The 23,308-nt window shown below is 37.6% G+C and overlaps 4 protein-coding genes and 1 long non-coding RNA gene across 14 annotated transcripts; 2 read left to right on the top strand and 3 right to left on the bottom strand.

Moving 5' to 3' along the window:
• Window positions 1–805: 805 nt before the first annotated feature.
• LOC113706255 (probable inactive receptor kinase At4g23740) lies at window positions 806–5,094 on the bottom strand. 2 transcript variants are annotated; one of them, XR_011820683.1, is made up of 4 exons: window positions 3,431–5,094; window positions 1,349–2,167; window positions 1,129–1,213; window positions 806–1,047 (listed from the first exon to the last, which is right to left on the bottom strand). XR_011820683.1 is itself a non-coding variant. In XM_072064049.1 (2 exons), the coding sequence occupies exons 1-2, from the start codon at window positions 4,677–4,679 to the stop codon at window positions 1,509–1,511; spliced, it is 1,908 nt and encodes a 635-aa protein (XP_071920150.1). In that variant the 5' UTR covers window positions 4,680–5,094; the 3' UTR covers window positions 1,250–1,508. The 2 variants fall into 2 exon arrangements, 1 of the variants encoding a protein (XP_071920150.1); XM_072064049.1 differs by lacking the exons at window positions 806–1,047; window positions 1,129–1,213 and having other exon boundaries at window positions 1,250–2,167.
• A 3,915-nt stretch (window positions 5,095–9,009) lies between these two features.
• On the bottom strand, window positions 9,010–12,882 carry LOC113705543 (putative glucose-6-phosphate 1-epimerase). 7 transcript variants are annotated; one of them, XM_072063056.1, is made up of 8 exons: window positions 11,993–12,882; window positions 11,826–11,900; window positions 11,611–11,667; window positions 11,343–11,506; window positions 10,990–11,124; window positions 10,555–10,660; window positions 9,952–10,051; window positions 9,010–9,518 (listed from the first exon to the last, which is right to left on the bottom strand). In XM_072063056.1, the coding sequence occupies exons 1-8, from the start codon at window positions 12,101–12,103 to the stop codon at window positions 9,349–9,351; spliced, it is 918 nt and encodes a 305-aa protein (XP_071919157.1). In that variant the 5' UTR covers window positions 12,104–12,882; the 3' UTR covers window positions 9,010–9,348. The 7 variants fall into 7 exon arrangements, with proteins under 7 accessions (XP_071919157.1, XP_071919158.1, XP_071919163.1 ...); XM_072063057.1 differs by having other exon boundaries at window positions 10,555–10,657; window positions 11,993–12,879; XM_072063062.1 differs by having other exon boundaries at window positions 11,611–11,900; window positions 11,993–12,087; window positions 12,578–12,878.
• LOC140013631 (uncharacterized) lies at window positions 10,047–10,933 on the top strand. Its single transcript, XR_011820453.1, has 2 exons — window positions 10,047–10,445; window positions 10,539–10,933. It is a non-coding gene; the product is annotated as an uncharacterized lncRNA (long non-coding RNA).
• A 533-nt stretch (window positions 12,883–13,415) lies between the features above and the next one.
• On the top strand, window positions 13,416–16,013 carry LOC113706254 (putative pentatricopeptide repeat-containing protein At1g10330). The gene has a single exon (XM_027228130.2). The coding sequence runs from the start codon at window positions 14,374–14,376 to the stop codon at window positions 15,799–15,801; it is 1,428 nt and encodes a 475-aa protein (XP_027083931.2). The 5' UTR covers window positions 13,416–14,373; the 3' UTR covers window positions 15,802–16,013.
• A 429-nt stretch (window positions 16,014–16,442) lies between these two features.
• LOC113705529 (hydroxyproline O-galactosyltransferase HPGT1-like) lies at window positions 16,443–21,063 on the bottom strand. 3 transcript variants are annotated; one of them, XM_072063055.1, is made up of 13 exons: window positions 20,908–20,983; window positions 20,742–20,805; window positions 20,344–20,477; window positions 19,922–19,971; window positions 19,577–19,790; window positions 19,215–19,264; window positions 19,051–19,123; window positions 18,481–18,604; window positions 17,837–17,924; window positions 17,670–17,720; window positions 17,513–17,584; window positions 17,315–17,427; window positions 16,443–16,806 (listed from the first exon to the last, which is right to left on the bottom strand). In XM_072063055.1, the coding sequence occupies exons 3-13, from the start codon at window positions 20,368–20,370 to the stop codon at window positions 16,784–16,786; spliced, it is 885 nt and encodes a 294-aa protein (XP_071919156.1). In that variant the 5' UTR covers window positions 20,371–20,477; window positions 20,742–20,805; window positions 20,908–20,983; the 3' UTR covers window positions 16,443–16,783. The 3 variants fall into 3 exon arrangements, with proteins under 3 accessions (XP_071919156.1, XP_071919154.1, XP_071919155.1); XM_072063053.1 differs by lacking the exon at window positions 20,344–20,477 and having other exon boundaries at window positions 20,908–21,063; XM_072063054.1 differs by lacking the exon at window positions 20,344–20,477 and having other exon boundaries at window positions 19,201–19,264; window positions 19,597–19,790; window positions 20,908–21,063.
• Between the last annotated feature and the right edge of the window lie 2,245 nt (window positions 21,064–23,308).

Genomic DNA, 23,308 nt, shown 5'->3' with positions numbered 1-23,308 from the left:
AAAAGAAAAAGAGGCAACGAGGGGGGAAGAACCTTCACACATACATTAAGGAATGTAGAACATATTATTAGTTTTAGGGGGAATTTTGTTATTCTTTTAATGGATGAAAAAAAAAATTGCTTGTTCTTGTCTATGAATTTACTCGCCTATCTTCAAATTTCCTTGAAATGAAAGGTTATATTAGTAATACGAACGAAAATCACATTTATCTATGAATTTATTGAACCTTTGAATTTTTTTTAAAATCTTCCGTGTCGTCAAATTCAAAATTCAAAATTTGAACCTGACATATAGGGATGGAAAAAGCACGGAGATGAGTGGAAGGATGATTTTTTTTCTATAAACTTATTGCCTGATATTTTAGATACATAATTTTGCTACAATAGCTTTCGAAAGGATAAGAAGCAATATCATCGATAATTATTAATACTCCAAGTCCACGATGCAAGGGAATGCTATTTGGTACTTCAAATAGACTAGATCTCCGTCTAATTTTTTACTTTTTCAATTATTTGGTGTAGTAGGAATATTTGCCTTGTACTTCAGAAACAAATCTGTTTGGATCCCCTATTTTTGGAGTATTTTTCAAAAACTAGTTTTTCAAATATAACAAAAATTTTTAAAAAAATACTCTAAAAGGTAATCTAAAAATTAATTTAAATTTTCTTAAAATTTTAAAAAATACCTCAAAATATATTCTAGAAACTTTTCTATCTTTAAATATCCCAAAATATTTTCTAAAAATATTTTCTAAAAACTCTTGCTACAGCAAAATTTTTTAAAAACACTCCAAAAAATAGCTAATCCAAACGAAAATTTTAAGGATATTATTATTGACAAGACTTGTCTCCAGTTTTGGTTTTTTTTTTTTTTTGCCCTTTTAGCCTTAATTAATATGCGACAAATGCTTTTGACCAGCACACTCGACTTCAACTGATGTCCTTTCCCCTTTTTTATCGATTGTAATTCTTTCATGACCTGTTCTGCGTCTGACTCCGGCGCTCAGCTAGCGCCTGCTCAGTGTTCATGCCATTCCCCGACTCGTATCTTATGAAACAGGAAAAAAGCCATCAGTATTATGTAATTCTGCAAATATGTACTTATCAAACACAAGCACGTCCCTTTTACCTGATGCTAATCAGCGACGTTATTAATTCTGTAATCAAGAACCAAAGTTTCTGACTCCTGTAGCTAATATTTGCAGAAACATGGGCTGCATGTAAACGAAGTACTAGTAACAAAGATGGCATGTGAAGAGAGTGAATATGATTAACTGACGATCCCAAACTTCGATTGTACAACCAAAAATAAGAAAATCAAAATAGGTGCCAATGGCACGGATACTAACCGATGCACAACCCAATCCACCTCTACCTTAAACTGGGAATAGGTTAGTAAAGTCTCAAGGATAGTCGTCATTCACACGGGCAGTGAACAGAACATTTTCAGCACGATGCAGAATGATGCATCGTGTTGCAGAATCGAGTTACACGATTAGGCACTTATCTTCAGCTTGACAAATCCGTCTCGGATACCCCCACCGGTGGGGTTTGTGAAGAATTTCCACTCTTCAGCTCGCCAGATGATCTATTTCGAATAGCTGTTGGCCGGACATTCGCAATCATTTTAGCAACCTCTGACATTTTAGGTCTCTGATCCGGCATTCTCACCACGCATGCCATAGCTATCTGTAACATCTCCACTAGTTCCTCCTCTATGTTTGGATACCTTAATAGCTCCAGGTCAAACACCTCTGCTGTCCACTCTTCTCTAACTACTGAGTGAACCCAGCGGACCAGGTGTACAATCTCATCCCCACTGGTCGTATGGATAGGTGACTTGCCAGTGAGGAGCTCAAGTAACATCACGCCAAAGCTGTAGACATCAGAAGACTGGGTTGCTTTCCGAGTGTCCATCACTTCCGGGGCACGATAACCAGCAGCACGAGCGATTGGTGGGGCCAACGAGCTCATCACTGTTGACAGACCAAGATCTGATACGCAGCCGTATTGCCGAGAGTTGAGAAAGATGTTGGAGGACTTGACATTGCCATGAACTAGCTTTCCACCATTCTCAATGTGGACTCGAGCAATGCCTCTTGCCGCACCAACGGCTATCCTTAGTCGGGTTTCCCAATCTAAAGGAGGCCTGTTTTCTCCTCTTTTTCCTGTAACATTACATTTGCCATTAAAATCAGTCACCCAAGTCATCTTCCAATTGCATATTAGAGGCAATAGCAATGCAAACCAACAAGGTTCATGCATAGACTTGCTCGTATTTACCCAGTATTGTGAAGATAAAACATAATATTCAATGACCTGTGAGAATCAAGCTCAAAAGCAGTCTCAAAACTTGTTCAAGACTGTAGCACACAAATAATTTGCAGCTCATAGCGGCTTGCCGCACCTCATAGTCGATAGAATCGCTTCTAATTTTTTACAGAAAAACTGAAACACGGAAAGCCAGAACCACAGTACAGTTTATATTGCATTCAGAAACAAAGGAGATTAATTCTCTGAAAGCTACAAGAAGAAAACATCAATTTATCTGCATTTTGTTGAATATTAACCAAATCAATTGGCTCAAACTCGAAAAATTATTGACAGCTTCTAGGATTATAAAGTTTGTCTTTACATGCACCAGACAATCTTCCTTGTTGAACAATAATCTCCCAAGTAGTGGTCCATCTAGGGGTATAGTCAAGCTAAAACCAGGCAACATTAGCGTAAAGGAACCAATGTCGAGTGGACACGTTAGCGTAATCTGAACAGTGAAGCTAATTTCAAACGGACACGCTAGCAATAAAAAGACTAAGAAACCAGCGATTGTGCTTGGCTTGAGAAAAATATATGCTTATCCAAAGTAGGTAAGGGAATATACACAGAATGGTGACACTATCGATCAGTACAATACAATTCCCCTGCCCCACAGAGCTGTTAGCATCACAATTTTAGGCCACCCACAAAAACCACTCACGATCTCATGTTCGACTTCTTGTAGGCTAAATAACCGTCCAAGCTGGAAAGAGGATATTGAAAAACATTCCAACTTATAGCTATGGCCCTATGGCCCCCATTCCACCTACAGCTAGCTGTCACATAAAAATTAGTAATTGGTGGAATGCGACTTGACAGTTTGAAATTTGAAGATCCAGTCCCTAATTGTCATTTTTCCTTCAGCTCATAACTTCATTTGCAATGCTCAATGAGGAAATGGCTAGTTGCATTACAGAAAAAGCTTGCAGGTACGCAGAATCACATAACCTCACATGTTTTTAACAGGTATAATGTGTTGGCAAAATCAAGTAAAATTTTCAACAGTCCAATTGACCATTTTTAGTTCACAAATTTTCTTTGAGCATGCAACAGAGAAATCTTATATGTTAACTGTTAACAAATCAAGGCCAAGAAGACAAAAGAGAGGAACATACCATGTAACATCGCAGCAAGACTTCCTTGACTGTGATAATCATAGACCATAAGCTTCTCATCCTTTGAGTAGTAATACGCTCTTAGCTCGATGACATTCTCATGCTTTATGCTCCCCACCACCCCCATTTGTTGCTCGAACTCCCTTTTTCCAACTCCCACCTCCTTCAGCCTCTTCACCACCACCATGGTTGCATCCTCCAATATTGCCTTGTAAGCAGTACCAAATGTTCCCTTCCCCAACACCTCGGCAGAAGCCCTTAACAAGTCCTCCAAATCGAATGCATAATTACAGCCCTCAAAGAAAACTAATTTATTATTTGCATCTTGACTCCTGGAAATCACTTTCTCCGGTGACATGTTTCCTTTCTCAAGCTTGCCAGGAAAACCATCCTCAATTTTCCTCCTTAACAAGCAAACAAGCAACAGAAAAGCAAAACCTAGAAGCCCCAGAACACTAACAGCAATTATGATTCCAAGCAAAGCCCTCTCACTCAATTTCCCAGTATTCTTAGACTTCAAAATTGGTTCTTTAGGAAGTGAAACAGCAGGTGAGCTAGTAACAGAATACTCCAACAGAGATGCATTGTTTCCAAGAAAAGCAGATTTTGGAAACTTTTGCAAAGATTTAGGCACAGCACCACTGAGATTGTTGTTTGACAAATTGAGTAGCTGCAAATTAGGCAAATTCAAGTCTGGAATTTCTCCCAAAAGTGAATTATTAGCAAGATTTAAAGAACTAAGCTGCCTCAAACTAGAAATAGAAGAGGGAATGCTGCCATTGAACCCATTATTAGAGAAATTAATACCAGTAAGATTTTTCCAAACAGAAAAATCCCGAGGCAGAGGACCTGTGAAGTTGTTAAACTGAAGATAAAGATATGACAGGTTCCTAAGTTTACCCAAGTCCAAAGGGAAAGTTCCATTGATGAAATTGGATCTGAGGCTCAAGATCTGCAATGCTGATAAACGGCTAAGTGTATTTGTTGGAATAGGGCCGTGAAAGCCAACCCCGGGTAATCTTAACGATATTACTCTTGAACCATCTTCATTACAGCTCACTCCAGTCCAGTTCTTGCAAACTGGAGAGTTCTCGTCCCAGTTCAAAGACCTCAAATGGGGAAGCTTTTTTTCAAAATCAAGCAATGCTTGCTTGTCATTGTCCACCAGAGTAGCCCTGACGATCCCTTGTGACAGCAAAAACAATGCCGACGAGATTAAGGAGAAAATGTACAATCTTTGTCTCTCCATGTCAAGATTGCTTCTTTGGGTTCAAAGTAAACTATTTCAAAGAACACATTTTTCTGTTTTGATGCATCTATTGAAGCTCAAACAAATGAACGCAGGCAAGGATTAATATAGTAGATGAATAAACAACACAAGAAGAAGTTGAGGAAGTGAGGAAACGAGTCAAATTTCAAGACTGGTGTCGGGGAAAGTGATGTGGGATTCTGAGAATGGGCTTGGAAAGAATTGGAGGCCGCAGGGTTTGAAACAAGGCATTGGGTCAAAGGGGATATTTTAAAGGAAGATGTCTGGGTTTAGAATCAGAGCTTTTCTTTTTGTTCTTTGCTCTTTTACTTTCGGGTTGAGTGCCAAAACCAAGTATAGGAGAGTACTTTTTCCAGAATGAGAGAGGATAAAAGGCCTGCTTTTCCTCGCGATAAAGAGAGCCATTTTCATTTTTTTGGTGGGAAATCAGACGAAAAAAAGAAAAGAATCCCAAGACCTTAAATTTGTCCTCTTTTTTTTGGCTTTAATTTAAATCACATGTTTCTACAATTTTTTGAACTCAATCCTTGCCCATGATTTAATTTTTGGCGGTTGTGGGGCTAGGATTTTTCTACTGCTTTTATTTCCTGTCTACACAATTCTTTTGACAATTAGCCGGTTTCTGGACTTCTTTCTGATATAGAATAAAAATCGTTTTCATTTTCGCCTTCGAGATATTAAAACAATCCTAAAGAATATGAAGAATTTAGCTGTAAAACTCAAGAGCTTCAGAACCAGAAAATTTAATGCAATATGACTCGTCAAATTCATGGGTCCTAGGCAACGAGGATAACGTTGGCGCCCTGCAATTAGTCGATTTTGTTAGAAATTTGAAGAGAAGAAAGACATTTACAAGAGGACAGAAGAAGAAAAAATACAAAAGAAATCCTAAACAACAAACATGAAAATGCCTGGTCGGCATATGAAGCATTGAACAACGAGAACTATGCAGGCTAGAGCCTAGAATAGAAGTAATGGTACAATACGTAGAGGCATAACCATTCTGCTGAAAATGTAATGGGGCCTGGTGTTTAAGAATCTTGAGATGATGCTGCACAAATTGGACGACTGTAAATGCTGCACGTCTTTAGAACGCAAGAAACTATCGGACGACTTATCTACGATATGATGGTGGCCACATCCTTCTGGTAAAGAATGGTGTAAATCTACGGACACATCATGAAATATTTACGGAGTCATGAACTAGCTTAAGTAAGTTTAAAACCCTGATGATTATGATAAGAAGAATCATTTTTGACTCGTTGCTTTGACATGAGTAAAATGTAGAAACGTTCTTGGTTGGTAATGATAACACGAAGTTCCCCAGAAAAAAAAAAAAGAAAAAATTCCACTATTCAAAGTTTATTTATCTGTCTGTTTTTTTTAAAAAATAATCGTCTGCTGCTAAAAGAATCTCTGTACTAGTATTGTGACAGCCGTATGAAGCACTAGTAAATTTGATCATCAAAGTACAATAAATAGGTGAAAATTTGGAAGTATCACTTGATGCTGAGGGATAGAGTTAATGGTGGTGCATGTGGAAAAATTAATGTGCCTTGGTATTGGATGGCCATGCAGGGATAAGCTCCGTCCGAGAGCAAAAGCGGGACCGGAATTTATGGCATTTGTTGTCAGTCGGTTTGTTCTGTGTCTTGACTCTTTGATACAGTTATGCTACTACTGGTTAGGAAAGTCGGAGGAAGAAGAAGAAGACTACAAAAACGCATAGGGTGGGGGACTGCCGGACGCAACAAGAGGATATTTTGACAGCCAAAAAAAATATATATATATATATATATATATGTAATGTAATGATGGTGGTAGCTTTAGTGGCTTCCTAGGCCTAATCAGCCATCGATGGGGCGGTTTTGTGGGCGTTGCATAGCACTTTGTCTTCATGCTGGCGTCTTTCTCATATGGATGGATTGGTGTCAATTTGCTGTCCCACTCCCACATGGACATGGCCACCTAAGCTATTACCACCACCCAAACTGCGCCCCGGTCCGGCTCCGTTTTCCTTTTCTTCTGTTTGTTGATCTTTCAATCTTTTCTTTCATGATGAAACAGAGTTACGATTAGCAAATCCAAGAACCTTTTCCTTAATTTTCTGCTGGTAAGCATGAAATGTTTACATCTATCTCGCATCTTTAGACGTAGACATATCAAATCGATCGAGGTCTCATCACAACTTTCCTGAGAAATGAGTCTTTTACATGATTCAGCATGGTAACCTGAAAGATCAATTTTACGATTACAATCCTTTTATGTATTTAATTGATTGATGCGTGGCGTAATTTATCATGGTATCTTTGACTGCTGCCATCATATCATACGTGTCGCTTGCCAGCTTTCTTTACAGCAGTTACTTGCTTCCCGACCGACCGAGTTAATTGTAGGATTTGTTTGGCAAAAAAAAAAAAAAATTTCCTATATACAGTAAAATTGCGAGTTTAAACTTAGGATGCATTTGATAAAATTGAAATCTGAATCCATTAAGTTATTGATTTGTTAAATATTAAATCTAATACATTTGTGTTTGTATATCATATTCAGTGATAAGTGAATAGTTCATCACTTAATTTTGAGAGCAAGTTCTGTCCAAAAAATTCAGTGCTACTTAATTAATTCAGATATTCAATTTTTAGTTATCAGACGGCGTGAATCCATTAAGTTTAAGTATTAAATTGACTTATCAAACAGGGCCATATTTTATTTAGATTAGAAGTTGGAATCCTCGCACGTCGCATCGTACTAATAATCTAGAGCACATTTTTCGTAAAAAGGTTGTACATTTGATTACTGGTAACAAAAAACAAATGTTTTGGTTTACAAAAATATTAGCAAAAGATCAGTACAGCTTAGCTTCACAATCAAGTACTAAGTGTTGTTTGTCATCATTCAAGTGAATTATATTATCGCCCATGTGCCTCAAATCCCTATTATTATCGTCAGTGTTGGTTGGTATGAGTACCTAATGATGATAAAACCCAAAAAAAAAAAAAAAAAAAAAAGAGAGAGAGAGAGAGAGAAAAAGAAGCTAACAAAGTTGAGTCCATGGTTGACAAAAACTTTTTTTGAAATCATGGCTAATTGACATTTGTATCAATTCTGGTTATATTTTTCTGGTGTTAATTATTAGAGCGAAGATACATTTTTCACGGATTTACTAAAATGCTTTGGGCATAAATCATCTGACTTCAACTTAATTTTACTCTAAATAAATTAGCACAGAGACCTGGCTTTGAGTATTAGCGGGCATGCATATATAATTAATAAAATAAAAAGGTACATATCCCACGCAGTGACGGAACCAAAAATAATTTCCAGTAGAGAGGGCAAAAACAAATTGTAATTTTTTTCTTGGCTTCGAAATGTAGTACATAATGATAATGTTCACATAAAAGAACTATCCAATCTGTTTCGTTTATAATACAACGCAAAAATAGCATACTTTAATTTATTAACAACATAATAATTTTCTTCCAAAAGAAAAACTTTTGTATCGTTGCTAACCGACTTGCGGTTTTATAATGCACAAGGAAGTAAAATTTTGTTTTATTTTTATTTTTTTTTAAAGAAAAGAGTCACCTCGGTTTTATTGCAAATGGCCACATCTAACTTTATTATTTAACCTAAGCAACGCAATTACTCTTGTTCGATACATTATTAGATAATAATGTAGTTTTCCTTTTGTTGAAAAATCCAAGTAAGTTTTTTTAATAATGTAAAAGGCCTTTGATTTTGACTTTTGTAACATGCCAAAAACCAATGATTTTTATAACAATTTTGACAGTTTCTCAAAATTTTTAGGTATTAGTGGAATTATGCCCCCATTGTAGATTCACCATTGATGGTCTTTTTCAGCAAAAAAAAAATATATATATATATATACCATCTAATTACTTTACAAATTCGACCTACTATTTTGCAGCGTTTGATTGCTATATTATGCTACAAAAAAAAAATTCGAAACCAAATACTATTTAGGTTAAAATAACAAAAATATATACTCATTTAGGTTTAGAGAAGGGAAAAAATTCCATCACACCAGCAAAGCTCAATATATATTAAAAAGAAGAATTTTTCACCAACAATCAGAGTGGCGCAGCGGAAGCGTGGTGGGCCCATAACCCACAGGTCCCAGGATCGAAACCTGGCTCTGATATATAGAGTAGCTTCCACGGTTCCACCTAATCATTTTTTGTCGATTCAGTTTTCGCATTCTTCCAGAGGCCACTTTTTTGGCTTTCAAGAAAATCTCTTCAATTTACCAAACAAATTATTATACAGAAAACAAGCAACTACGAGATATAAAATCTTTAAGATCAAGCCTACAACCGAGCCTTTCATCTTCACAGACCATTTCACGGAGTCAATTTCTTGGATTGGATCAATCCACATACATCTTAGGGGGGAAATAAATTTCCCCCGTCATATTCCGGGTTATTTAACAAACTCACCAGTCATATCTACCTGACAATGTTCTCAAAGTCATGAATCATGAAATTACTATTGATCATGACTTCAGAGGTAACAAGTACAAGTTGCCACCAGCTGAGAAACCACAAGTCAGTTACTAATCAGTGTCCTCCTATCACTTCAGTTTTTCCAGGACAAAATTGAGAAGATCGCAAATGGCTCCAATCTGTTAAATTGATGCCACAACAGACAGGTCCAGTCGGCCTGTCCATTCCTCGCCTGGCTTCAGAGTGACTGGTTTCTCAATTGCAGCCCCATCCACGCAAAGCATCTGTTTGTACTCCTCGTCCCCAAGATCCACTATGGCTTTTGATTTCTTCTCCCATGGATTCCAAACAACTGTGATCATTGGGAGAATGCAACAGATTAATGCCAATTGGCCCTACTCTAAACCAGGACCTCAACAGATATTGTAGACGACTCCTCCCAGAATTTAGAATTGACACGACAATGAACAGCGACGACGACGCATCATCGACGAGCATGGACATAAGCTCAAGACCAACCATACTTTCTTTAGCAGGTGTTTCCAAATTCTATTATCCCTAAGATGCTCGTGGCTGCTTCTGCCATGTAGTTCTTTGGGGGTGTGTATCAAGAGAAGGATGAGGAAGCAAAGGTTCCTTTAAATGCCTAAGAGATAAAAGCACATCTACCATACACATGGAATTTCAAGAACTCGTATTGAATGAAAATCCCAATTTGTGATTCTTATGCAATGATCCCACATGCTGCTTCTCAGATATAAATCACGAGGGGAAGTGGTGCTCACCTACGTCAGGTAGCCCTTCCTTCCTTATGAGGAAGGTCCGCTTTTTCTGGTGATCGAAGACTGCTATAACATCCGAAGAACTGAGATATACTCTATCAACCTGCACACGAGATAACCTCAAAACGATATTTGCAGCAAATTTGATACCAAAGGCATGCAGCCCTGCTGAAAATAGAATCCCATCCTTCGCAGAAGTTTTATATACCTTGAAATTATCTAATTTTGATTTTCTTCTTCTTCTTTTTTGAATCTAATCTTCAAATGATCAAGTATACGTGTTATTAGGATCTTGAAGTGTTTGTTTGACAAGTTCTTTCCCAGCTCTATTCACTCAGGTGGTCACTCCCCCCTGCCCAAACATGGAGCTCCACTTGGCTTCGAGCTATAGTAACAGGATTTTTCTTGACAAGTGCAGTTCCCAAAACACCAATAGTTCTTCTGAGAACTCATTGTTATCAGTTGGCTTATTTCAGAAAATTGCCAATTGAAGAATGGTAAGCCCCATATACTACAAGGAATAGTGTTCATACAATAAGGGCTGTATTTAGTCAAGCATATTGACAACCTGCAGCTGGAAACTTTTACAGGTTAGAATTTGGTTACCTCGGATTCAAATGTTAAGGCATCTCCTTGCTCAGTGAAACGCTCTCTTTGGCACAAGTTGTCAAGATAGTCCAGCGTCTCCAAGCCCTCCACCCTCACTTCACTGCTATCACAATTAAATCTCAGCTGGAACTTCATGCAATTTCAATTACATACTAGATCAACTTCAATGAAATCCAATTGAAACGTAGCAATTTAATCTATAGAAGACAAGACTTGTCAGCTCTATGTTAAATTAGAAAACTATGGCCAAATTTGGATCTTGGTCTGAGTCATAAAACACCTGCAATTTGTTGTTTCCAAAATTTTGTACTGTAGTCTCTAGACTGACAGAAAATCTTGGCTTTGAAGAACTGTATGCAGAAGAATTTCTTCCAAACTTCCATTTGCGCATGAAGACTATACTGATTTTGAAAACATTGCATCAGAGCTTACCTGATATCGGAGATAGAAAAATAGGTGCGATAAGCAATTGAGAAGCTGAATGGCTTCGAATTGATATTTCTCACACGTGATGTGAAGATGAGATGCCCATCAAAGTCCAGAGCCACCCTAAGACGGAATTCAAAACTGGAAAAGGACACCTCAAATTACTAACATGCATGACAGTCAAGGAATAACTGCTCTTTGAAATGTACAAAGTCTGCAACTTTAATTGCTATGCAGATTCTAAAGAACTCTAACGTGCATAACCTAAAGAGATCTGGTCTGATGAAGAATTCCAACTATATATGCTGTAGTAGGATATTTCATTTTCAAGAGCATTTCCAAGCACAAAGAGCCTCTACCTGTGTGGCCAGATCCTTAGGTCTTCTTCAGATGGTTTAAGTAGCAAGTCAATGTATGCCTTGCCATTGGAATCACTGGAATGTAGAGGTGGAGGGTTTTCATCAATGAGCCACATTCTGTTCCTGGCAAATCCATGCTGCTCCAGGGAACCACGGTTTCCGAACTTACATGTATGCATCACAGCACCAGTCAAAACTCAAGAAGAATTGAATATCACTCGATTGTCCTGAGAGCCATGACATCAAATTACAAGATAGATAAGAGTACCTGAGGGAAACAAATAGGTATTCCACCCCTTACAGCTGCTGGTGGCTTAAAATTTGCCTGAAAGGACATTAAACCCATAATAGAGGCAGATTTCAGCTTTGAAATAGAATAGAAGAAAGAATATATACGACTTGGAAAAAATATAAATTTTGTGTAGCTTCTTGCTCCATTTTTTTCTTGTTTGTCTTTCTTAATTACTTCTTGACAAACTATACCTTACTACTAATGAATAATAATTCTTCACCCCTGTCGGTTTTCCATGAAAGAACCTGCCCTCCATGCAGGCTAACCTGGACTAGGCAAACTAAAACGATTAAATTGAAACCTGAATATAAAGGAAGAATCTTATCTTAGGTTCACACGTGAATGTTAAGGATCTAACCCTTGCAGAAGCCCCTCGAGGATTTTGAAGCAAAACCTGTTGGATGCCATTCTTATACTTGGTAACTTCAACTGTTGCTCTATTATCATCACCTGCTGCAGAATGGTCCATTTCAAAAAAGCAAAATGGACTTGAATATCAAGAACAAAATCGTCAATTTCTCTTTCTCCTAGACACACCCTAAGGCTCTTATATCCCACTGCTTGAGCCTTATAATGAGGTTGATCCGGTCTGAAGAAGACCTTAGCAGTCAAAAAGCTCTGCAATTACTGAAGCAGTTGAGAATCTGAGCTTCCTCCGGACACTTTTCTTGTGACAAAACCAATTTCATGTGAATAGTTACCTAAATCTCAACAACCAAAACTCCATCCCATTTACAACCCCCCCCCCCTGTGCAAAAATTTTTCCTTCCTAGTCTACCTCAAAAGGCTTCCAGTTCTTGCGAAAGGATGAAACTGGCCGGTATGTCTTGGTGATCTGGCTAATGGGAGAATGAGAATAGGCTCATACTAAGGTCTACTTTAAGCCCAAACAAAGAGTCAGTTAAGCTAGGAATAGCATAAGTTTCAAGGACCAACAAAAAACCTGTTCAAAGTGAGACCAAACAATCCAGAATTTCACTCAACTAACAGGCTAACGGCAACTTCAAAGCAGACGATTATGAAAGACGGTTGGTATTTGTCCAGAAGGAGAAGACAACCTCAAAGCCAGTAGAGACCTCTCAACCAAAGATGCCTATCTTAGAGAGGGATTAAGTCCACGTTTTGGTACTGACCTTGTCTTATCGAGGACAGGAATTTAATAAATGGGGCTGCTGGAGGAATGTGAGTCAGATAAAGAAGAAAGTCCAAATCCCTCGCACCCTTTGTTATGCAGCCGATCCTTAGTCGGTGGTACTCAAAATCTAAAACTAGAAACAGTGTCCGGAAAGGCGGATGCGCGACTTCAGCAATACATCAGCTGTTGGCGCTTGAGATATGAACCTGCGACATGGGACCATGATTGACCCACTTTAACAGAATTAACGGCCGTTGGGAAGCTTCAAAGCCAACAAATACAACAACAATTAAAAACAAGAAAAAGAAAATGAAAACAAGGACAATGAAATTGATGTGCCCGCAGACATTTAAAATAACAAATATTGATGGAGGTACTCCTCTCATTTATTAATTTAAATATTGACCAACAAATACAGCAGAAACTAAAAAAATTCTTGTCTGCAGAATGATCTCCATCCAGATTAGAAGATTGATACAAAATAGCCTTATATTCTCTGTCCCAAATTTGTTGAAATCTGAAGCAGTTTAGCTTACCATTCTGATATTGACCCATGATGCCCTTGAACATTGAAACAATTTACTATATGAGATTATTTATTGCTCAACAGGTGAAGGGATCTCCATTATTATCATATTAACTAACTGCAGGCTCCCTCTGGCATTGACTTGTTAACATGTTCCTTAGGATGCAGAGTATTGTTAATGGTCATGAATCATGATGCTTGAAGCCATATGTACTTTGACCAAGTCCCACGAAGGAACCCAGAGATACTTTTTGTTAAGAAGCCAGACGGCAGACCATATCCCTTTCCACAGTCCGCACTGCAAGAACGGAGTCCCAGCTTTGTCCGCTAGCCATTCGCAAGGGTAGAACAGCACAAAAAATTAGGAAACCGGAGTTGATTCTTCCTTTTTCTTCTTCTTTTTTTTTTTGGCTCCCCTTATTTTCTCTGGTTTTGGTTTGCGTAATTAAAATCCGCGGTCTGCTGCAGGTGTGAACTAGGTGAATTCAAGAACATTTTCGGCACCCAAATTTGAACATTTCCGGCCCTTCAACTACAGCTAAAAAATTTCAACATTCTACTGCTGCTCTTCCTTTATTTAACCACCGAATGAGGACAGAGAGTTGGAGATAAAATTGTTAAAAAAAAATAGAACCCTTACTCATTTTACGGGTGGGGCGGCATGGGACTTTGGATTTAGCTATTACCAGTAAACGAACCTAGGACACAGTCTCTGAACAGACGCAAATAGTTTTGGCCAGGAAACTAGGATTCATTTGTAATTTTGTGAACAGGCAAAGATTGCAGATGAAGTCTGCATTAGGTTAACAAATAATCTGAGTACGAGCATAAAACTGGAGAATTGAATATAGCCCATGTTTAAAAGCCTGCCTGCCCATCGGGGCCGCTCCTTCCTACTTCTCCCTCCCAAGACTACCCTTCTGAAAAAATTCTTAAAAACCAAAGAAAGAGAAAGAAACTTTGGCTAAATCCCAATCTGTGATAGAATTTGTAGGAGTCACAGATTTGATTATACCTTTAGCAGGAGGTAAAATAATCTCATTGGTTCAAACAGTTTTCTCAATTGGATAATTTGTTTATGCCAAAGCCTCAGGCCAAGATACACGCCCCGCAGTTCCTCCTCAATGCTCTACAACGTTTCATCAAAAACTCGGAAAAGATCAAACAAATTCATTCCCTTTTAACTACCAATGGTAACCTCCTCATCACTTCTGGATGGACCAACACACTTCTTTACAACTGCCTCATCAGAGCCTATCTCAGCCTTTCCCAACCACAAACAACACTCATTCTCTTCCGCCACATGCTCGCTCACACTGCCCCGCCCAATAATCTCACTTTCCCTTCACTCATCAAAGCGGCCGCGTCCCTCTTGCCTCCATATGCTTCCCTCGTGGGGCGACCCCTCCGAGCTCAAACTCTCAAAAGAGGGGTCTCAGATGACCCTTTTGTGCAAACTTCTTTCATTTCTCTGTGTGCACATTTGGGTGATCTTGATGGAGCACGTAAGGTGTTTGATGAAATTCTCCAACCGTGCGTTGTTTCATGTAATGCCATGCTTGATGCTTTTGGGAAGTGTGGGAACATGGATTCGGCGGTTTTGATGTTTTCGGGAATGTCTAGAAGAGATGTTTTTTCCTGGACGAGCGTAATCAGTGGCTACGCTAGGAATGGGCGATTTGGGGAGGCAATGGGGATTTTTGGGAAAATGATGGTGGATGAGGACGTCAGTGTTGGGGTTTTGAAGCCTAATGAAGCTACCTTTGTTACTGTTCTATCTTGCTGTGCAAATTTTGAGGGCGGTAGAGCTTTGTATCATGGGAAACAAATACATGGATATATGGTCAAGAATGAGAATAAATTGAGTGTTTTCATGGGAACAGCATTGATCGCATTCTATGGAAAAATGGGATGTTTTAATTATGCTAATAAATTATTTGGCAGGATGATGGTTAGGGAGGTTTGCACTTGGAATGCTATGATTTCTTCACTTGCTTTGAATGGTAGGGAGAAGGATGCCTTAGATATGTTTATCAGGATGAGGACTGGAGGATTTTGCCCAAATGAAGTTACTTTTGTTGGTGTATTATCCGCATGTGCTCGCGCCAAGCTTGTGGACTTGGGTTTGGAGTTCTTCCATTCAATGCAAAGACAGTTTGGCATTGTTCCCAGGATGGAGCACTATGGTTGTGTGGTTGATCTCCTGGGAAGAGCTGGATTGCTCAGGGAAGCATATGAATTTATGGAATGGATGCCTTTTGAGGCTGATGCATCTGTTTTGGGAGCTCTTCTTGGTGCTTGTAGAATACATGGAGCCACAGATTTGGCAAATGAAGTGGGACTGCGCCTTTGTAAGTTGCAGCCCCAACATTGTGGGAGGTATGTGCAATTGTCAAGCATTTATGCTGGGGCAGAGAGCTGGGATAACGCTGCTGCCCTGAGGAAACTAATGACGGATGCTGGAATTCACAAGATTCCTGCCTATAGCACGATTCACCAACAATGAGATATTTATGGTAACCTTGTGTTCTCAATTGCAAGGATGACTGAAGCTCGAACCTCAAAACTTACGTGTTTTGATACTCTCAAAATCTTGATAACTTGCCCTCTTCAAATAGATCTTAAAGCTGCTTGTACGGTTGAGAGACATCTTTAGAGCACTGCAGTATTGCCTAAAACTGCATTTTAGGCCCTATTTGAAAACTTGATTAAATGACATTGAATTTCTTAAGTAAAATTTGATTCCGAAAATAAGTGATAAATTATTCAGTTAGATGATATTTGATTCCAAAAATAAGTAATAAATTATTCGCTTATAACCTAACGTGATATACACTCAAATATATGAAATTTGGTACTTAATAAATTCAAATTTCATATTTTAGTTTTCAAATTTAAATTTTATCAAACGCGCCTTGCAGATACTTGCTTTAACTACGTAGTGCAAGTTAATCTATTTACAAAAAATTGCAGAACAACATATTTGAATCTTGAAAAAACAAATATAGCAGGTCAAGCAACATAAAAAAGATACGAATTCAATATTCATATATATATGTGTGTGTGTGTGTGTGTGTGTGTGTGTGTGTAGCTCTCACTGGCGTGTTTTTTCCTATTGACGGACAAAGGAACCACACAGTACGCCTCAACATTCAACATTTAACATGACTAAAATTATACTAAATCTCTATGAGACACCATGGAGCTCAGTGTAATAAAATTATACTAAATCTCTATGAAGGTACAATCTACATTTTTACTGTATTATACATCGTCAGCATCTGAAGCCCTTTCCAGGATAATGAAACGCTTGTAAATTGCTATTAACAAGAAACCTGTTGCAATGTAACTCAAGCCAGTGAACATCAACTTCTACTGACAAGAATGCTTATGAGTCCTCCATGAAACTCGATGGAATAGAAGCTGCAGAAAGCGAATCAACAGAGTGTCTCTTCAAGGTCTCTCAATAATCCCACAGAACTCAAAATCTAGGAAGCCGCACAAACAGACCCTGAAATGACAATGGAAGAAAGATAGTTAGTTCAACCTCGTCTAATAAAGAACTATTATCTTTTCCATGTAAAGGCCACAGTAATATGCCGAAGTCGCCCCAGCACTAAAGCAGTCGTCCTGGTTGTGAATACAAGTCTCCACAATGCTGTTGTCAGGGAGCCTCATCCACTAGATTTGGCTTTTACTCTTTAAGGTGGATTTAGAGGTAAATGGCTACCAATTTTTCCAGAAAAACCACTAAGCCAAGACTATACTGTAACATTATTTTCAAGAACATAGATTGGCTCATGCCCATGAAAACATCCACTTCTCCTTTTCACTTGGTTTATGTGCATAAATATGCTTCAACTTGAGATCACATGCCAGATGAGTTGCATTTTATTCATAAAGCATTCTTCTTTACCATCAGTGACAATTAGATAGAAACTTAATGTCTTGTCAGTCCAACTATCACATAATTGTCTTGATATATGCACACGCGAACACACAGAGCGAAATAGAGAGACCTGACGACCAGGATGAGCAACAAAACCTCCCTTCATCAACATGCTTAACATCTAGGCCAATGAACCAGGATCCAGCACTGACATCATCATGGGCATACGTACGAAGGATGGACCTAGGAAACCAAAGACAAGACAATCAAACAAATGTAACCCCCGTTTGTTATTGATCCAAAAATGGGTAGTAATTGAAGTGCTAACCTGTTAATTAAGATAAAGTGTGCCAGGGGATGAGATATAGCAAATATTTCTCCAGAAGCATGCAGGAAATATCTGTTGACAAAAGAGTCATTTATTCTGAAGTTGGAAAACAGTAATCCAAAGAGCCAAAAGGTAGCTCGAGCTTGGGAACACTTACGATTTCCCATCCCCAAATTTCCACCACTCTGGTTCATACCATTTCTGGGACCTGTATATATCAAGCATCATAACACAAAACCAGCAATGAATACAAATTCTAGTTAAACTTTCTCCATATATGGATAAAAAAAGTTCCTACAGTTTTAGGACTAAGAAGGGACGCACGGTTGAGAGAAAACCTCCCCTGACTTCATGCACCCAATATAAACACGAGACTTATCCAAATGACTGGCAAGTGCAGCTCCAAGTGCATCTGCAAATTAAATTGTTACCAAGAAAGATAAGTAGCATTTCAAATGGCCTCAGAGCATAAATCGTTCTATCTAGATGAATTTTCGGGAGTATGTGGTCTATAACAGGTCTTTACATTACTTAAAAGGTTTTTGATCTTTCAGATGGCTAAACCTAGCCAAAAATGTCAAATGCTAAAAAACCAAAATCAGGGTATACCATTCCCTCTTATACAAAAGGAATTAAAAAAATTGATTGACTAAATCGTTTTTTCCTTTGCCAAATATAAGTGCCAGTTCACATCTGGAGAAGCCCAAATTTTTACAAAGACTGCATATGTGCAATTAATCAATTGCTGCAAAGCAATAATGGAAGTTCTCATTTTTGTTGCAGAGTGCATTTCGACAATACGCTTCCATATCACATTGACCAAATTTGAGATGATCAACCTATTTGAACATGCAGCTAAATAATTCTCCAGGCCTTTTTGTTTTAGACCAAACCAAAGCCACCATATAAGCACTTACAGCAAGAGAATTCGAGAAAGACATAGCCCCACTGAAGACAGGGTCACGTACCAATGTTTATGTAGATATCATCATTGACCTTAACATAGAACTCAGCATTCCAATTCTCCACAGCATGAGCAAAAAATAATTTTGCCTTCTTTGAACTCTCCTTAGGAGCCTCCAGATGATCATTCTGCTTAGAAACAAATGGAAGAACCACATTTATTTAACTGAACATCCATCAACTTAGACATCCCAAACACAAAATTAGCACAGACATGTAATCACGATTAGTATATGACTGCATAAGTCTTTTATAATAACCAGAGCCCCAAACTTGTGTTATGCTCCTTCAAATGGTATTCCTTGGAAAAATTCATCAGCATGCACATCAAAGCGTAGATAAACATGCATATAAATTCAAAAATGAAAAGGACTGTGGGGAACAAAGAGATGCAGATAATAAGTATTTGGTGTAGAAAGATGAATAATGATTAGGCAATGTATGTCAAGGAAGCTGCAAACTACAGTGGTTTAGCAGAGATTTTGATTAGCTGTCTGGCCATCACTGATCTTGAGGCTAATAAATAATTCCCTTAACAGTTCACCTCCAAAAGTTCAAGCAGAAGTTGAACATACAAGAATTATGAAGTCACTAGTCTGCCTATTTTCATTGTCGATGTCCTTATCTGAAATGTCTCCACGGTTTGCACTGCATGATGTTTTAACCCCATTAAACCAAGCACTGAAGGAACTTTCTAGTACTTATAGTTCATCAATTAGAAAGACCTTCTCCCTATTACAAATCGTATAATGATGCCCTTCTCTTCCTCCAGTTTCTTTGAAGCAGCACCTGCATAAGATACACACCGAATTGAGAAAAATCTAGCTATAACTTCTCATACATGAAGCGACACACAATAAGCAAGCAATAACGGTTACCCCAGAATTCTCGTTTTAAAATTACAATTTCAAATCGAAAGTGACGCCAACATACTTCCGATGATAGAGTTCACCACTAGCACTTAAAACTTTAAATAGTATTGAAGTTATGACAAATTTTAGCCTCAAATGTAACCACCCAATAGGTCAAGGATAGTTTCAAAACTCAAATGTAAAACCTTCTGAACCACATCCATCAAGATAAAAAATTGAACAAACTAACCAAGGGAAATGATTCTGTACCAGCAGGCATCCATGCCTTACGGATTGCGTCTCTATTAGTCTTACGACCAAACCTTGTAAAGATCCCTACAACAGCAAGAAGCTTTTTCTTTTTATGTGTCCCACTATTTTCTGAGAAATAATTTGAAACGAAGCCTTCCGTCCGTGCTTTTTCCAGCTCCGTCTGAAGAGCCACTAGCTTCTTCTGTTGTTCTCTGGGAAGCAAGATATCAGTTTTTAGATACATGCCAAAACGTTAACCAAGTGGATCACACTACCCAAATCTCAGACAGAAAAAGAAAATGCATAGAGAAGGAAAAGTTATAGACTACTACAATCAACTTACCTACAATTTATGATCTTCAAAGTATCATCAACAGATATAGCAGAATGCCCCTGAAACAGTAATACCAATGTCTTAACCCAAGCCTCAGATATTCTACAGGATAAGGTAGAAGAAATTCGATAAGCAAGCACCACTTTATCAAATTGACTGTGCAGCAAAGTTACATTGTCAAATGTCTCTGACTGAAGCTATACCATTAAGAAAGCGTTAAATTGCATACTATAGTGCACGTAGTAATAATAATAATAATAAAGACGTGATGCCAAAGATGCAAGGCAGCAAGTTATACTTGCCAAACTCATCCTATCATCGGTATAAAAATGAGAAAAACCTTAAATCGCATCGTTTTCCATTACATAAACCAGAGAGAACAAAACAGGGAACTCGCAAGCAACAAAAGAAATAAAATTGTTTGTATCAACCCCATTTGACATCTCTTGGTTTAACATGGTAATGTTTAAGCCTCGAGGGGATCCACAACTTGGTAATCTTCCTTCAATCTACAAACTCAGGCAATAATTTCAATGGCATCATTCAATTGTCAAAGGCTCATACCCTGAAAATAATACAAATCAATCACCTTTATACCCCCCAAATTAACCGGGGCATGCCAGAAAAATAAAAAATGACTCGTTTCTGCCTCACAAAACAAATCTTGATCTGTGTACATGATCAGCAGATTGTGTGTGTTGTCATTTCCACAGGATTATACCCATGCACGAAGACGATTTTCATGAAGATATGAAAATGCAACTACGAAGACAATCCAGGATAGCCCCATAAGAAACTTAAGCACGACATATTTAAATGAGAGATGTACCTGTCCGGTTCGTCTATCAAGCTCTTCTATTAAATGAACTCTATTTGTTGCATCCTGCCACAATCTAACCCCACAAATACATCTTTCAGAAATCCATTAGAAAATTAATATAAAACTGAAGATGTTTCCAGCTTTTAACAAATTTAGCTGTAGAATACTAACTGACCGGCCAGCAACATAAAGCGAAGCCATGGCGGCGAACATCGAGAGCATCATAAAACATATCCGGGATTGGAAACTCGACGCCGATGGTAGCCGGTGGTTACTAGATCCCCGGCCATTAACCATTCTACCTCACGAGTACCTTTTCCGATTGCCCAAACAACAGACTTTCCGTTTTAGTGTATATATATTTTAGGGATAATTTCAGAAATCTCCCTTGAGGTTTTAAATAATTTCATTTAGCTCCCTCAATGTTTTAAAAATTACACATACCTCCCCTATTATTTAAAATGACAACATTATACTTAAATTATCCCCATATTTAAGCATTTGGTAATAGATTGTTTCTGTGACAATTACCATGCTAAACACCGATTGGATGGATCACTCCAAATGGGGATTAGGAAAGTGTGGCAGAGAGCCCACCCAAAAACAAAATGTAAAAGGGCACAATTTAATTTTCATTTTGATTATTAATTTTTTGTTTTTATCACTAAAATGTTCATTTGTAAACCAATAATTGTTTCTTCAATCTTGTCTAACATTGATATGCTTAATGAATAAAAAGGTATCTAATAAGAATGTATAAGTGAAAAACAGGACGGCTGTTGCCAAAAAAAAATGGTATAATTTAGGGAGAAGGTAGAAGATGAATTGCTAGTAGATGTATAATTTGAGAAGTACGTACAAGGTGAATTGCTAGTAGTTTTTTAATTATTTCGAGCTATCAATAAGTTCAATTTGGTCATTACTAACCAATTTACAAATCCCTCTCTATCTGTTAAGCGTGTGTGAGCACTCTTGTTGTTAAAAACATTCTTTCATTTAATAAACTGTCTAATTTACCCTTCTTCTTTTACATTTTTACAACCCACTTTCCTTCTTTCTTTTACCCATTATCCTTTCTTTCACTTATCAATAATTAGTATAACTTTCTCTACAGTATTTTAAGAAAGTTACATAAAGTTTTTTCATCTTTTGCTCCTCTAATTAATTTGGTAGTCTTTGTCTTTTTAAATTTTATTTATTTATTATTTTTCTACAATATGCACACATAGTGTGTGCCTTACCCACTAGTTACATTTACTTATCTGATGATAGAGCAATATGTAAAATTAATAAATGATAAACAACAAAAAATTTATAAACACCCTAGATCGTGACGACTCTAACAAAAATGTGGTGATATATATGCCCAAGAAGAGTTCTTAATACTTATAATTACATTATCTATATATAGACTCTTGAATTAGAAAATGATAGTATTATTTCTAGAAAATTTTTTTTTTGGCCAAAGCAAATTTGTATTAGAAAGGCCAAATTGCTCCTTATGGTCAAAATCTTTCCCTAGTGATTATTTGACCCATATGCATTAAGTAATGCTCTCATCTTCTATTTATGTTGTCATTCTCTGGCGTCAAGCCGTTCACGACCGCAGCGTTACCTAACCCTTTATCTTCTCCTTTAAATCTCTTGCGATTATCGTTCATGCTAGTCTCTAATCTGAACCATCCAATCCATCTCTCCCCTTGATTGAAAAAATTAGATAACTATTACACTATATCATAGGAACCACCAAAAACTAAGGGTATGGTTGGCATCTTAATTTTTTACCTGGTTTTTAATAGACAAGTTTTTAACAATATTATATATAAAAATCCTTTTGAAAAGTATAAAAGTTTTTAAAATATACATTTCAAAATATCCAAAGATACATATCCATTATCTTTTAACACTATTATCCCTAACCATTTGTACTTTCTCAATCTATTACCACTGTTACCATTGACACCTTACCCTCCATTTTTTTCCCTCTCTTTCTCACTCTCATCCTCGCTATTTTTCTCTTCTCCTTGCTCTCTCACTCCCTCTTTCCTCATTCCTTTCCCTCTTCTCCTTTATCCCTTTTTCCCCATTACCAGCTCTTTCTCTCTCACTTCACCCTACCTTCCTTCCCCTTCGACACTACCTTGTAATTGTATAAAGGAAGGGATGGAATAGAGAGAGGGGGAAGAGGGGTTGGCGGGAAAAGAAATAAAGGAGGAAGAAGAAGGAAGGAGAAAAAAATAAGAAAGGGTAAAAAGGAAGATAAGAAGGAAAGAGAGAGAGAGGGATAGAGAGAAGAGGAGTGGGATGGCACTAACGGCCTAGATGTCTGCTCGTGGGGGTTGAAATTAGGGATGAGAAGCTAGAAAAAAGTAAAGAAAGAAAAAGAAAATAAAGAAAAGAAAAAAGAAAGAAAACAGGAAAAAAAGAAAAAATCCAAACACTCAAATATACAAAAATAGTTAAAATAAAATTTTATACAAACTTCCAAAAAATTAGCCCTTCAAAGCAGGCCCTAAAATGCATGATTCACCTATCTAACCACCAAAATGTAAACCAAATTTACTAAACAATCTAAC

The sequence above is a fragment of the Coffea arabica genome, chromosome 8c, assembly GCF_036785885.1.
Source record: "Coffea arabica cultivar ET-39 chromosome 8c, Coffea Arabica ET-39 HiFi, whole genome shotgun sequence".
Lineage (NCBI taxonomy): Eukaryota > Viridiplantae > Streptophyta > Magnoliopsida > Gentianales > Rubiaceae > Coffea > Coffea arabica.
This window is presented reverse-complemented; position numbering and strand designations above follow the sequence as displayed.